The sequence below is a fragment of the Vigna umbellata genome, chromosome 1 (genome assembly GCF_029865625.1).
Source record: "Vigna umbellata cultivar VRB3 chromosome 1, Vumbellata_1.0, whole genome shotgun sequence".
Classification (NCBI taxonomy): domain Eukaryota; kingdom Viridiplantae; phylum Streptophyta; class Magnoliopsida; order Fabales; family Fabaceae; genus Vigna; species Vigna umbellata.
In genome coordinates, this window is record NC_142165.1 from 11,719,441 (window position 1) to 11,733,829 (window position 14,389).

The following is a 14,389-nucleotide window of genomic DNA, read 5'->3' on the forward strand; positions in this document are numbered from 1 at the left end:
TTTTTATAGTTGTTATGTGTAAGTATTTTGAGTCTATCTTTGCTCTGTACTTTAAATATTGTAACATATAGTTGTTTATGGCTAAAAACTGGAGATGATAAGTATAATCCTACTTATACTAATGATTGTCCTTATGATTTTTTAAGAGTAATTGCATATAATAAATCATGGTGACTATGATGGAGACATAGACATTTATGGTATATATACTTCATAATTGATCTTATTTTCTATAATAATTTTTGCTCCTATAATATGGTTTGTCAATTTTATCACTACTAATCTAGGACCATTATATAAATGTTCAATTTCATCCAAGTTCCTCAAAAGCGTAATTGGTGTCGTGCCCAATCAGTCCATCCTAGACACTCGAGCAAGATCGGTTAGCCAGTCCATTTTGATCATTCACCTAACCCATCAACATAATCATTAAGCTAACCCAGTCATCCTAACTAGCTAGTCTATCTAGTTTATCCTAAACACCCAAGCAAGATCGATTATTCCGTCCATCATGGCCAACTTGGACAACCAAACCATCACGCCATATTAGTCATTCCATTAGCATGTCTGCATCATCATCAAAATAGTACGACCATCTTGGCCAATCACTCCATCCAATTTATCCTAGACGTCTAGGCCAAATCGATTCATCGATCCATCTTACATGCACGAGGTTTTTTTTCTTTAATAATTATTTTTATTTTGTATAAAAAACAATAAAATAGTCAAATTAGTTAGATATTATGAGAATTAGGTTTTTTTTATAATTAGTATTATTAAAGTAATTATTGAGTGTCTCTAATCGAGCTCTCAAGTTATTTTGGTAGGACTTTTTATAGGATGAGTTCTCTAAGCCAACTTCCTACAAATTGATTGTATAATATTTATTATTAAAAAACTATTTAAATTTAAGAAATAGTTATCAAAAGGATAAAATGATAAAATGATAAAATAAATTTTAATTTATAAAATTACTAAATTTAGATTAACATTATTTACAGAGTAAAGTTAAAATTATAATTACTTTAATATAACATAATGATTATTTAAAAAATAAAATTGAAAAAAAAAGCGTAGAAAAAAACCTCTTTACATATAAATATCAATGTTAATATTTATTAAAAAGAAAGCAAAATCATATCCAGAAATACGATTTAGTTTTATCATTAAAAAATTTCATCGTTATCCTTTTCTTAAAATAATAGTAAACTTGAAATAATATTTTTAAGGTTTAATGTCTCAATACGTCCTTATTTTTACTCTGAATTTCAAACAGGTCTCTTTCTTTTTTGGCATCTAAATTGAGTTCTTATTTTTGTAAAATTGAATCAAATAGGAACTTTCCGTCAAATTGAAATGACGCTGTTAAGAAGGGTATGTTGGCAGTGTCAGCCTACCCTTGTCATTTCAATTTGACGGAAATGTCCTATTTGATTCAATTTTACAAAAATAATGACTCAATTGAAATGATGTCGAAAAAAAAAATAACCTATTTAAAATTCTGGATGAAAATAGAAACCTATTAAGATATTAAACATATTTTTAACGAGGGTTTTACTTAGGGTTTCACTTATATTTAGGAAATATACATCGAAATTGTGTTTTCATACAATGAAATCAGTTTTATAGGACTTGCTTTTTTTTTCATCTCACTCAAGTAATTTTAAAAAGATACTAGGGCAATTTTGTTAAAAAAAATGCGGAGTAAATAGGATCTTGTGAAAATAAAGTAAAATACCCAGGTTTAGGTAATCTTTCTTTTTCTTTCTCCTCTGCCTCTCGAAAATTACCCTCACTTTCCCTGCTTGCGGCTATGGCGGCGATCAGTCTCCGGAAAGGCAATACGCGGCTGCCGCCGGAGGTAAACCGCGTTCTGTACGTGCGCAACCTTCCCTTCAACATTACGAGCGAGGAGATGTACGACATCTTCGGCAAATACGGCGCGATTCGCCAGATCCGCATCGGCACCAATAAGGACACGCGCGGAACCGCCTTCGTTGTTTACGAGGACATCTACGACGCTAAAACCGCCGTCGATCACCTCTCCGGCTTCAATGTTGCGAATCGCTACCTTATCGTGCTGTATTATCAGCAAGCGAAGATGAGCAAGAAGTTCGATCAGAAGAAGAAGGAGGATGAGATTGCGCGTATGCAGGAGAAGTACGGCGTCTCCACCAAAGATAAGTAAATAGTTCGTTCTCGCAAAATCCTTGGGATGTTAGTTAGGGTTTTCGAGACTGTGTTGACGGTTTAATGTATTGTTATTGGAGTAAGTATAAGTGACTATTAATGCTTATGATTAAATGAGTGTTACTATTAGAATGAATGAAATGAAACATAAATTCATCGGAAATGCTTCTGGTTGTTAGTTAGGGTTTTCGACAAACGCACTCTGTATGTGCATCTACCGTGTAATTGTGTTGTTGTTCGAGTAATATTGGATGCATAAGTTGCTTTGATGTTCTTTCAAGCGTGATTCAGATGTTGAGTGAATTTCTCGTTGCGGCGTATTGTATTGAGTTGAATTGGCGTTAATTTCCTTTTACTCTTGATTCTCGATGTGCAGCTGAGATCAGCGTTAGTTTTAGGGGTGGAAAGGTTAGGTAATGCTTTATTCTTTCTGTCAACGTAAGAGTTATCAAGGAAGAGGGCATGAAAGGTTTATTTCTTTTGCACTTTGAAAGTTTGAAGTGGGGGAACTCGAAGATTGTTGCTTCCAGCTTTTTGAAGGCCTTTCCTTTTCTCTTTGGTAAATTTAGGTATTTTTTTCTATGTTGTGCTTGCCGTCTGTGTATTGAATTAAATGAAATTTGTTTTTGCAAGTCACTATACGAGGTTCCTTGAGGGTTTCCTTCTGTTTTCCCCATTCTGAATTCATTTGGTTTGAAGTCGGCTTCTGAGGAGCTTTCATGTACCTGTTTTCTCAATCCTTGATTCTGCGCATTATATGTTTGCCAACAATGTTTAAACAACCTCTTCAATCTGATTGCTAATTTTGGTTGAAGCCATTTTTGTTCCTAGAGGAGACTCTTTTTTTTGTGCTGAGTTTTGTAGCAATTATCGGAAACAGATGGGTTTTGAATGGACCAGTTAACCAAATGAAAAGTTTCAAACCTTGGATTCAATCTGGTGATTCTTACTACCTTGTTTTCTCTTGTATCGTATTTATCTCTGATTTATTCTTAAAAGAGTCTTGTCTTCGAAATTATGGGTGTTGCATAAGGATTATGTATGGACTTGAAAATTGCTAAAATTAATGTGGCCATGAATTACTCTATTTTAATTCAAACTCACTGATAATGTAATCGTGCGTTCTGCAAGAGCCATTTTTTATGTTGAACAGACGAGTACTGTTAGTTTCTTTGATATTAAATCTGAATCTGAAAATATAGCGGAATTCAGCATTAATTTCAAGAGTGGAAACCTTATACCGATTCTTTCTGTTTGATTGAAAGGGTATTGAAATGTAGAATCTTAACAATGAATGCATTTGAACCTAGTGTTGAAAAGGAATCTATACATAATTTAAAATCCTTTTTGATTTGATTCCTAAGTGAGAAGCAATACAAGAGAAGCAACCCCGCATATATGTGTGTGTGTGTGTTTACATTTCTCAATGGTTGATTCAAGTTCTTTTCCCCCTCAAATTTTGTTTGTTTACCACCTTAACCCATTCCCCACGTTAAATCCTCAGTCCCAACCAAACAGCGGTCATGCACCACAACTCTCCTTGATATTTCACTCGCTTATCAGCATCTGCACCAACCAATCACACAGGACCTAAAGAGGCCATGATGCCTTTTAAATATTTGTATAATCCCCAACTAATATAAGGTTGAATCACGCCTCTTCTTGGTATTAACTTCTAGGTTTCCTTTGTTCATCATTGCAGCAAATTCATCGTAGTTAATCCGGCCATCCTGCAATGACAATTTTTTCATAAATTTTCTTAATCGTAATTCAGATGTGCTGTATCACAAGAGTATGCTAGTTGTTAACCGCATATGTGATAGAAAGTTAGTTGAATTGGAACTATAGAAGTGCTAATAACATTCTCTTGAATTCACTATTATAGATTGGAATTATTTAGAAATGACATAATTGTGTCTCGGTTTTTATTTAAAGTTATATGTATTAGCATATTGAAGTCGTTGAGTGAAGAAAAACTTACATTATCTGCATCAACTTCTGAAATGATATCCTTGATGTCCCTACCATCGTGCATGTTGAACTCGATAAGAGCCTGTTCTAGTTCTTCAATGGTAATGTACCTAATTATGACAAAACAATGAGATTAGAACGTTTAACACCAATCAATTTCCGAAGGGATGACTGATAAATATTGAAGTCTAGTTGATATTTTTTGTCTTTACCCGCTGTTATCTTTGTCAAAGTATTGGAAGGCAGTATAAAGATGATCTTCTTTGTTCATGCGGTTCATGTGCATTGTTGCTGTGATGAATTCATCGTAATCAATGGTTCCATTGCCATCGGCATCTGCCTGTAGTATGCAGAAGTAAAGAAAATGGTTTGAGTAATGGCATTGGGAAGAACTTGTTTTCTGATGCAATACTTAGAAAAGGAGAGAGAACTTACGGCTTCCATTAATTGCTTGACTTCTTGTTCTGTTAGCTTGGTCCCTTGTTTTGCAAGCCCTTGTTTGAGCTCTTCAATTGTAATGGTGCCGCTGTTGTCAGTGTCCATCCCCTTGAACATCTGCTTCAATCCCATGATTTCTTCCTCTGATAGGCAGCCCGCGATGACCTATATTCGTATTCATATGCGAATCAGTGGAAAATACAGACCAGGTAGTTTTGTTTTTGCCATCTCTAACCAAACCATTGATTGATTTATTAACAAAGAATGGCGAGAAAGCCTAAATAGAATGAATTATTACCCTTAGAGCAACTTTCTTGAATTCGTTCATTGCTCTGAACTGCTTGAGCCTATTCAGTACTGCGTTGTCAAGAGGTTTATCTGGTGCTTCTCCATCCTCCTTGATCCATGGGTGATCTGTTTTTCACATTAGAACTAATCATGTTGAGGCTAAAGTAAAATTAATTTTCAAACCATTAATTCGTCGTTAAGTTCAAGTTTTTCTTAGAAAGTAAGCTAGTGTTACACTTACTCAGAACTTCGTACGCTGTCAGCCTCTGTCTGGGGTCCGAATTCAACATTTTCCTCACGAGATCTTTTGCTGCAGGCGAAATGGATGGCCATGGATCGCTTGTAAAGTCAATATGACCTCGCAGAATTGCCTTGAATATTCCATTTTCGGATTCTGTCAAAATCATGTTTTGGTTTCAGTGTCATGCAGATATACGATCGATTTTATAGTGTTTTCTAGAGGTAGCTTTATGATTGAGTGAAAGAATATAACCTGCCCAAAATGGTGGAACACCAGATAGAAGAATGTATAGCATGACACCAATACTCCAAATGTCAACTTCTGGACCATATTTCCTCTTCAAGACCTCTGGTGCAATGTAATATGCGCTTCCAACAATGTCCTTAAACAATTCTCCTGTCAAAAGGATTCCATTGTTTAGCAGAAATCTTCCCAAACAGAAGTTCTATCAAGACGAGGCACAGGTGATGTGAGTTGTTTATCCACATTTGTTACGCAGGTTTTAAATTACAGTCATGATTATGGTTTTGTCACGATTCTTAATATTACAGATAAATGTGACTGATATATATAATCTCAGAGATCCCAGAAACAATTGTTACAGAGATCCCAGAAATTGAATTGAATGAAAGCTGATAAGAATTGAAAGAGAAGCAGAAGAAGAGAGAAGGGTGAGATGATGATGATTATTTACCTTGCTTGTAAAAAACTGATAAACCGAAATCGGTTGCCTTGAGAGGTGCATTTTCCTCCTTGCTGGAGAGAAGGAAATTTTCAGGCTTAAGATCTCTGTGAATGACTCCCATGGAATGGCAGGTGTGGACAATCTGCACGATGGTTCTCAAGAGGGAAGCTGCTGCACGTTCAGTGTAATGTCCCTTTGCAATGATGCGATCAAAGAGCTCACCCCCGGCACACAACTCCATAACCAAATGAACAGATTGTTTGTCTTCAAAAACACTGACAAGCTCCACAATGTTGGGCTGCCCTGAGAGATGGTGCATGATCTGGACCTCCCTTTTCACATCCTCAATGTCCTCCTTATTAACCAGCTTTCTCTTGGCAATGGTTTTGCAGGCATATTGCTTTCCTGTGCTCTTGTGTGTGCACAAATGTGTGACACCAAACTGGCCTCTCCCCAGCTCTTTCCCCATGCTGTAAGTACTTCTAACATCCTCCATGGGCCTTCCAAGAACAGGCCCAATGGGGGCAGGCTTGGAGTGCTTGGTGGGAGGATGGTTAGGCTTAGATTGTGGAGGGGTGGTTGCCGTTCCCCCTTGGTTGTCGTTTTGTTGGTTGGTTTCTCCCTTGTTTTCAGAATCATTGGTGCCACCTGAGCAACAGTTGCCCATGGTGGAATGGAAGGGAGAACAGGAACAAAAGGGGTGGAGGGAAAGGAAAGGATGTGAGTTGATAGATATAGGTGAAGGTGGTGTGATTTGAGGGCTGAAAAATTATGTTGTATTTGTTTTCTGGAGAGAAGGTGTTAGCATTAGGGAGGGGAAGTGTCTGTTGTTGGAAAAGAGGTAAAAAAAATTGTCTAAAAAAAAGGTATGGGGAAATTTGAAAGGGTGTTAAAAGGGGTGTTGGTGAAGAGAATTAGAGGGAGCAAATTAAGAGTCTTTGGCTTGTCTCTTCCTTTGGAAAAGGCTGACTTTTTTATTCAGACAATGGTGGCCAGCATTTCTCGGAACAGGTAATAATAAAAATGGATTTTGCTGTTTTACATCTGTAATTATAAAAATGCTTTTCCCTTTTCCAAGTCTCAACAAGTCTCCAACAATACAATACAACTCTCATCACATCACTCTTTCTGTTTTTACTTCCATTTTTACATTCTTCAACTCTTTTTACAGATAAATCATCATCTCACACCAATTCTATTAAACTACCATGACATCCCTGTGCACTTCTGGACTTTTTCTTTTAAAAAACTTTTTTAAGAAAACAATATCATTATTATTATATTTGTATAAATAAATTTAAAATGTGTATATTTTATTATTATAATTATATATAATATATAGGTTTGATATAGAAGTTAAAAATTAATATACGGTAATCTTTGTTAAAATATTTTTACATGTAGATTTGTTGCATGTTGAAATGTATAACAATAGTTAAATTGGTGTATGACTATGTATTTAAGAATTGGTTTTTATGATTTTGGATAAATAAATAATTGAAATTAATATTTGTGTGATTAAAAGTTAAAAAATAATATTTAAATTTTTGTATTGTATTAAAAAAATAAAATTTTGATTAAAGAAATTTGATTATTATTTTTTAAGTATTTAAACAGAAGAGTTATATCATAATTGATTTAAAAAAATTAATTAGTTTCTATGTTTCATTTTTTTAATAGATTATTGTGTATTATTTATGTTTATAATAACAATAATAACATTATATATTAATATTTTGAGATGATTATTTATTATGTTTTTAGTAGTGCGTTAACTTTTTTACAACGTGATTGTTACACGTTTTGTTATTGTAATTTACAATTACTTTGGAATTAAATTGTCATTTTGATTAAATTATATAAAGTTTTTAATGTAATTTGTTATGTCTATTCACTATAGTGTATCTTTCATCTACTTTTTTATGTGTAATTTAATAATAACAAATTAATTTGTTAAAATAGGTTATTTTAAAAAAATTGTTACAAAATTACAAATATATATTAATCTATATATATTTGTCAATTTAGCAAAGAAAAATAAACAAAAACTAATCTCCTAATACTTACAAATATGACAAATTTTCAACTTGATTTATTTTCAAATTCAAACATTCTCCTATAAACTTTTAAGTGAGTCGATCCAATTCACTTTGATGATTTAAAAATTTTGTAAGTCAATTCAATTTAACAGATTATCATTTCAGAATTTTTTGTTCTTTTAATTTACTTCATATATTTATTACAATAAAATCATCACTCGAATCATTATTTTATATTTGTACAATTAAAGTATTTATCCTTTTTAATCAAATATTATTATAAATATATTAATTAAAAATTAAAGTTTCAAACTAAATTATTTGAAAAACAGACAAATTAAAGTTCAAACATTTTTTAACAACAATGATCAAGTTATCAACTTTGAAATAATAAATAATTATAATAAAAAACTTATGAAAAAAAAATAAAATAACTAACAAAACCTTTTAAAATAATTATACGCATAACTATATGCATATTTTATTTTATTGTTTCAATTTTACCCTTTTAAGGTAGTTAGTATAGAAGATATAAAAAACTTAATTAAAAAGCATAACCAACCACTCGTTAATACATAAATTTATATTCTATTATTTTTTCATTTATATTTATCAAAGTAGTTTTTGTTTATACTTAACGAGAATATAAATACTATATCCTTCTTAATAGATTAAAAGGCTAACTATTATTGTATCATATCCTCTTTACTTCCTATTTATATTTATCAAAGTTCTTATTTATATTTTTCAAAGTTGATTCCAAGTTCCAATGATTTGACGGAGTCATCTATATATAAGTTTTTCTTATTTTACATTAATTTAAAAAGAACAATTTAAAGAATTATTAGTTTATAAAATTTTATTTTTAACATACACACATCAATTTTAACATTTAGAAAAAAAAGTATTTCATATGCTTTAATAAGATTCTCCAAATAGTCATAAACTCATCTCCTAATCTCGCTTTCATTTGAATTCTCTCTTTAAAACCATCCCAAATTGTTGTTTATTGCTAATCCGTTTCGAATTAATAATCCTTTTATTATCAACTAGTGAAAAACTAGTAAAAATACATGCACCTGTCCATTTTTTATGATAAAAAAATTATTACTATAAAAATAAATTTAAATAATTTTTAAAATTTTATTGTAAATAATGTTTATTTTCTTAGATAATTTATTTATTGTAATAGTTATTTTAGTTTTTTTTTAAAATAGTTAAACTTTTTTACAAAAAGTCAAATTAAAAAACAATTAAAGTAAAAAAAATCACTTAAAAGAATAAAATCAGTAAAATAATAATTTATATTTAAAAGATACTTTAAAAAAGTGTATATCAAAATAGAGAATCTTTTTATATAATAGTATAAAAGTATAGTTTATTATTATAATTAACTATATAATTTTTTTATACAGATTTATTATGTGAACAATGGTTTAAGAATAATCTGTTATGTTTAAACTATCTGAAGTTCAGTTACAGTAGTGTACACAAAAAATAGACAAAATTTGAAAGAAAAATGTTAACCAAAAATAACGCAAAAAGGTTTGAATCAATAACATTTTTTACAGGAGAAAAAAGGTTCTTATCAACCATTTTTTGGCTTTTTGAAAATTTGGTCAGAAAAACTATATTTTCAGATCAGAAAGAAGTTGTATGAATCCATTTTCTGTGAGGAACAGAGAGCCATAGAGTATTGAAATGATTATTCAAATAACAAACTATTCTAAGAATATGTAACCTTGAAAATTGAAAATGAATACATGTCCATAATAAGAGAGAGTTCCAATTCCTAAAGGTAATGTGATCAGTATGTGGGTACTGATGGATCAACCTGAACAGCATAGGCATGGATTCCCCCAGAAACATTGTATACTTTCCTGAAGCCCTGAAAAGTTCACAATCAACAATCCCTTCATATTTTTCTTATTTTTACATTAAATGAAAAAAATTAGAAATCAAACCGAGTGACATCTTAAAAATCATTATCATACAATGTTAACACCTTGCTCACAACATTTGATGCACTCATAACACACTGTGTTAGAAGTCTCACATCGACTAGAATAAGACTGATTTATAGTATATAAATAGATGCAAACTTCACCTTACAAACTTCTTGTTTTGTAGAGTTGAGATAGATTTAAAGTCAACTTCTTAACACAGTGTTTAACACAGTGTTTATTGTTGGTTAAATTTATTAAAAATTACAAAATCATGAGTCAGACTCAAAATTTAGTAACTTTTGGTGAATTTCCCTCCAATAAGTGTATCAGAAAAAAAGTGTAGTTAGTGAATTTCATCCAATGGTACAGTGAGTCTAAATGAGTGTAACAGAAAAAAGTGTATAAAACAATAACTTCATTGCAACTTGTGAAGATGAGAATTAACTCCAAAATGTGTTAAATCTACTTTCAAATTCGAATATAGGTGAGTAAAAGGTACACCAACTAGCATCTCATTTCCTTCACCTTTGATCAAGTTGAAATTTTGTATTGCATCAGTTGTATACAGTCTAAGCAATCTCTATCTAGCAGGCACCAGATGCAGGTTGCATGTTTATAACTCGTACACTATAGAACTAATTTTGTGCATGGATTGGGAGTTACACTGATATCAACAAATAAACAGATGATGAAGCAAAACCAAACATACAAGCATGAAAAATAAAAATATTTTACCTGTGACAGCAACCATTTGGCAACCTGTAATGACCGCATGCCATGATGACACTGCATTCAGAAGAACACAAGTTATCGAACATAATCAACACACACAAAAAAAATGGTAAATCAGATAAGTTAATCCACTAGTGCATTGTAGCAACAAGTTACCTGAACAAACAGTCAATCAAACTACAATACTGAAAAGTAAACTACAAAAGTCTGAAAGAAAGATGAATGAATTCAAACTTAGTGTTTTCTTAAATATCTCCAATGAAAGGCCTCTAAAAATCAAACTTAGACTGCAACAAAAGCAGGAACCTATTCAAAGAATTCCAGTTTCAATTTTTGTATCAACTCACAACCTCCAAACAAATTAAGGAGGAACAGGAGGAGACACAACATGAACATATCTTTCATAAAAGAACAACAATCAAGCCATGTAAAAAAACAGTAATAATTAGGATTAAAGGTCTAGTTTTATGGATACCATCTAATCTTTTGGAAGAAAATCTGCACTTACCATAACGTATATATCCTTTTCAGGGTTAAGTTTTTTAGTTATTTCAGGCCCCCAGCTTCCAAATTGTCGGAGGGGAAGAACAGTAAATCCTGGCAAAGATGCTTTAGCCCTGTGCATGATGAGAATGTCATTTAAATTTAGATAAACTAAACCAGCAACTAGAGTAAACACAAGCAAGAAAGGTAGATGATTCCAGAAACTACAGAACAAAGGAAAAATAAATGCACACAAGTGTAAGGGCCAGTAAATAATATCCATCAAGTAAAAAAAGTGCAGACCTCCTTGTTTCATTATTTGAGATGTCAAAAAGAGTACCAATGTTGAAATGCTATCAAAACTTTCAATTGGAGTTATATATCACTATAGTTTCTCCCTTTTCAAGCTAATTGCCATGTTAATTTATGAACACCCACTAGGCCTCAGTTTTAATTGAAAATGAACAAAATCAAAGCATACACTTCTTCAGGCTCTCGAACGTCAATTAGCTGTGCCTCCTCCAAAAAATTGGGATCTTGAATTTTCCCATGCAGCTCTTGAGGTTGAATGTCTTGAAGAATTGATTCTTCCCTGTCAGTTAGAAAAAAATTACAAGAGATAAAAACATTCGTTGTAACTAATAACAACACCCTCCAAACATTACTCCAGTGAGTGGTGCTGACCAATTGCATCAGACATCGCTAGTGAGCTCTATCAAAATCCAAATCCTTAAGAAAATTCATAGAAATTAAAAACATCTAATCATCCAATTTAGAAGCATAAGCCTGTAAATACCTTTCAGATAAAACCTGCAGCAGGTGCCATCCGAATTTGGTTTTGCACTTTACAACTTTGTTTAAAGGTGCACTGAACGCAGCCTCCTCAAACTCAGGAACCTATCAAATTTTCACCATCAGACACCAAATTGAAATCACACAATTGTACAGTTTAAGTAAAATCAGTGGAAAAAACCATAACCAGATCACTACCCCATCTGCTTCCTTTCCAGAACCATATAGCCAAATCATACTTAATTCATGTTGGAAGTCCCACATCGACTAGAGATAAGGCCAAATTATAATATATAAGTGAGGTGCAAACCTCACCCTAAAAGCCGGTTTTGTGGGGATGAGTTAGGCTTAAAACACCCACTTTCTAATATGGTATCAGAGCCATGGTTAGTGCCTATCCTAGCGAGTTCTAAGTGGACATTCTATTCTTCTATTCCACCCGCTATCGGGCCGTTATCGGACCACCCAATTTCTACTATCACGCACGAGATGTCTATACCTCGACGTGAAGGGGGTGTGTTGGAAGTCCCACATCGACTAGAGATAAGGCCAAATTATAATATATAAGTGAGGTGCAAACCTCACCCTACAAGCCGGTTTTGTGGGGTTGAGTTAGGCTTAAAAAACCCACTTTCTAATAATTCACCCCCTTTATCACCTACCCAGAGAAAGTTTATAGTAATTATATATGTATCCTATCCTTTAAAAGTACACAAGGCAGCGAAGAAATCAACTGCAACCGCTTCCCAACAGAGCACAAAAAGGTTGCAAATTCAGGGAAACCACAAAAATAAGGTTTAATCTAATCTCAAAAGCATACCATTTGACCCTTTTTGACCCATCCAAGCATTCCTCCTTCTTCTTTGGATGGGCAAAGTGAATGTTCCACAGCAAGATCACTCAAATCTTCACCTGAACACACAAACAACACATAAAAAACAAGCTGTAGACGGTTAAACTGGAAACAAACACCTTCCAAAACCTAACATTGGTAGCAGAAAATAACCGAATCCCTCAGTGTCACTAACCTGAAGAGATTTTTTGCAGAAGATCCAACAGAAGCTTCTGGTCATCTTCTTTGACCAACAAATGCTGCACCAATAGTTCCCTTGGCCTACCACCTTCAGCACCACCACTCCCAGTGCCATAAGAGGCTGAAAAATCAGATTTTTTTCATGAAAAAACAGATTTTATCATGAAAAATTATATTTTTGCATGAAAAAATAGATTTTTTTCATAAAAACTTTTTCACCACATAAGAAGAAAATATTGACACGTAACCAAATGCTATCAGAAACAAAATTAAGGGGAAAAACATAATGGGGTTTTCAGAAAATGAGTACCTGCTGCTTTGGGAGGTATGAGGGGCACAAAGGATGAAAGAGGAATTGAAGGTGGGTGGAAACGAAAGGTTCTGGAAAAAGTGGTGTGTGAGAGGGTATGAATGTTGAAGGATGATGAGAAGATTGAGGGAAGATGGTAAGGTTTTGGAGTTGCCACTCCCACTCTCAGCGCACAAATTCCTCTCAAAATTGACATTATAGCTATTGATATTTCCTTTGCAAGACTCACTTCACATGTTACACTTTACCTACACTCACATTCCTATGAACACCACCTAATTTATCAAAAATATATCACTTCTCAAATAAACTTACATATTCACAAGTTATTTATTAAATAAAATTTAATTATTTTCAAGATCACACCACCTAATGTATTAAATTATTAAATAAGTTTTATTTATCGTGTTCATTAAATGTGGTGTAGTTAATACCACCCATATATGTATTTAACACGCAATAATACTGTTTATTATATTTATTAAATACTTTATGTAATTTAGCTAAATCCAGTTTTCCTTCATATTGAGTGTATAATTTTAATAATTTTAAAAATTTAATTGCATATTTGTTTAGTTTCTCAATGTTAAATAATTTTGCCCCATCATTAATATAATATTTAATTACTACCATAAAAATGTATTTATTAAGACTACTCGTGAACACCTTGATATCTACCATACACATAATTCATCTTTTTCTTTGTTCATTGAAGAAAAATGATTTCTTAAGCATTGATAATGATTTGTTGCACTTACAAATTAATTGACGGGAACATTTGAACTTATTGGTCTTCACAATATGCTAATTTAAATAATAAATTTACAAATAGAAAAAACATTTTAAAATATAAAGCAAATTACATAAGTTAGAAGAAGGTCCAAATTTAAAATTAATTCAAGTAATTCGTAGCATTATCTTGCAACTCAATTATTAATCTAATACTAAAATTTGCTACAGAATTAAATTTAACTAGATAAAAACGTGGTAATAAGTTGATTATTTTTTAAAATGTTTTTTTTTTCGGATATTCTTAGAAGGTAGAAAGAAATATTTATGTTTGGAAACAACTATACTTATTCCTTCTTCTATTAATTCAAAGGAAAATGTCTTTTTAACGATTTTTTTTATAACTTTTTCGCAAGGTAACTTGTGATTGGTCCGTTTCAAATAAACGAACTAATAAAATAGTGATACATAATCTATTGTCAAAAAGTTGTTAACATATCATAGTCTTAATC

General features: G+C 32.2%; 3 protein-coding genes and 1 long non-coding RNA gene across 7 annotated transcripts; 2 read left to right on the forward strand and 2 right to left on the reverse strand.

Annotated features, from left to right (window-relative positions):
• Positions 1-1,736: 1,736 nt before the first annotated feature.
• Positions 1,737-2,470, forward strand: LOC124832447 (RNA-binding (RRM/RBD/RNP motifs) family protein). Its single transcript, XM_047306647.2, has one exon. The coding sequence runs from the start codon at positions 1,814-1,816 to the stop codon at positions 2,186-2,188; it is 375 nt and encodes a 124-aa protein (XP_047162603.1). The 5' UTR covers positions 1,737-1,813; the 3' UTR covers positions 2,189-2,470.
• Positions 2,471-2,622: 152 nt separating this feature from the next.
• On the reverse strand, positions 2,623-7,079 carry CPK17 (calcium-dependent protein kinase 17). 2 transcript variants are annotated; one of them, XM_088094958.1, is made up of 8 exons: positions 5,823-7,079; positions 5,381-5,524; positions 5,129-5,281; positions 4,898-5,013; positions 4,597-4,764; positions 4,374-4,501; positions 4,172-4,271; positions 2,623-3,920 (listed from the first exon to the last, which is right to left on the reverse strand). In XM_088094958.1, exons 1-8 carry the CDS (start codon positions 6,478-6,480, stop codon positions 3,825-3,827), a joined length of 1,563 nt encoding a protein of 520 aa, XP_087951084.1. In that variant the 5' UTR covers positions 6,481-7,079; the 3' UTR covers positions 2,623-3,824. The 2 variants fall into 2 exon arrangements, with proteins under 2 accessions (XP_087951084.1, XP_087951077.1); XM_088094951.1 differs by having other exon boundaries at positions 2,623-4,271.
• On the forward strand, positions 5,423-6,346 carry LOC124832443 (uncharacterized). 2 transcript variants are annotated; one of them, XR_015780993.1, is made up of 4 exons: positions 5,423-5,597; positions 5,680-5,799; positions 5,945-6,126; positions 6,206-6,346. It is a non-coding gene; the product is annotated as an uncharacterized LOC124832443 (long non-coding RNA). The 2 variants fall into 2 exon arrangements; XR_015780992.1 differs by having other exon boundaries at positions 5,423-5,592.
• A 2,406-nt stretch (positions 7,080-9,485) lies between the features above and the next one.
• LOC148204642 (rhodanese-like domain-containing protein / PPIC-type PPIASE domain-containing protein) lies at positions 9,486-13,423 on the reverse strand. Of its 2 annotated transcripts, none has more exons than XM_088094980.1 (8): positions 13,149-13,420; positions 12,834-12,959; positions 12,626-12,717; positions 11,810-11,910; positions 11,495-11,605; positions 11,039-11,147; positions 10,534-10,584; positions 9,486-9,740 (listed from the first exon to the last, which is right to left on the reverse strand). In XM_088094980.1, the coding sequence occupies exons 1-8, from the start codon at positions 13,342-13,344 to the stop codon at positions 9,660-9,662; spliced, it is 867 nt and encodes a 288-aa protein (XP_087951106.1). In that variant the 5' UTR covers positions 13,345-13,420; the 3' UTR covers positions 9,486-9,659. The 2 variants fall into 2 exon arrangements, with proteins under 2 accessions (XP_087951106.1, XP_087951109.1); XM_088094983.1 differs by lacking the exon at positions 9,486-9,740 and adding an exon at positions 9,782-10,462 and having other exon boundaries at positions 13,149-13,423.
• Positions 13,424-14,389: the final 966 nt, after the last annotated feature.

Bases quoted from the DNA above. Each gene is read 5' to 3' on its own strand.
- LOC124832447 (XM_047306647.2), top strand. From the start codon at position 1,814: ATGGCGGCGATCAGTCTCCGGAAAGGCAATACGCGGCTGCCGCCGGAG.
- CPK17 (XM_088094951.1), bottom strand. From the start codon at position 6,480: ATGGGCAACTGTTGCTCAGGTGGCACCAATGATTCTGAAAACAAGGGA. The intron at 5,525-5,822 runs GTAAATAATCAT...TCCTTTTGACAG, and splicing joins ATCAGTTTTTTACAAGCAAG to GAGAATTGTTTAAGGACATT. The intron at 5,282-5,380 runs GTTATATTCTTT...TGATTTTGACAG, and splicing joins TGTTCCACCATTTTGGGCAG to AATCCGAAAATGGAATATTC.
- LOC148204642 (XM_088094980.1), bottom strand. From the start codon at position 13,344: ATGTCAATTTTGAGAGGAATTTGTGCGCTGAGAGTGGGAGTGGCAACT. The intron at 11,911-12,625 runs GTATGCTTTTGA...AAAATTTGATAG, and splicing joins GGGTCAAAAAGGGTCAAATG to GTTCCTGAGTTTGAGGAGGC. The intron at 11,148-11,494 runs GTATGCTTTGAT...CATCATGCACAG, and splicing joins GTTCGAGAGCCTGAAGAAGT to GGCTAAAGCATCTTTGCCAG.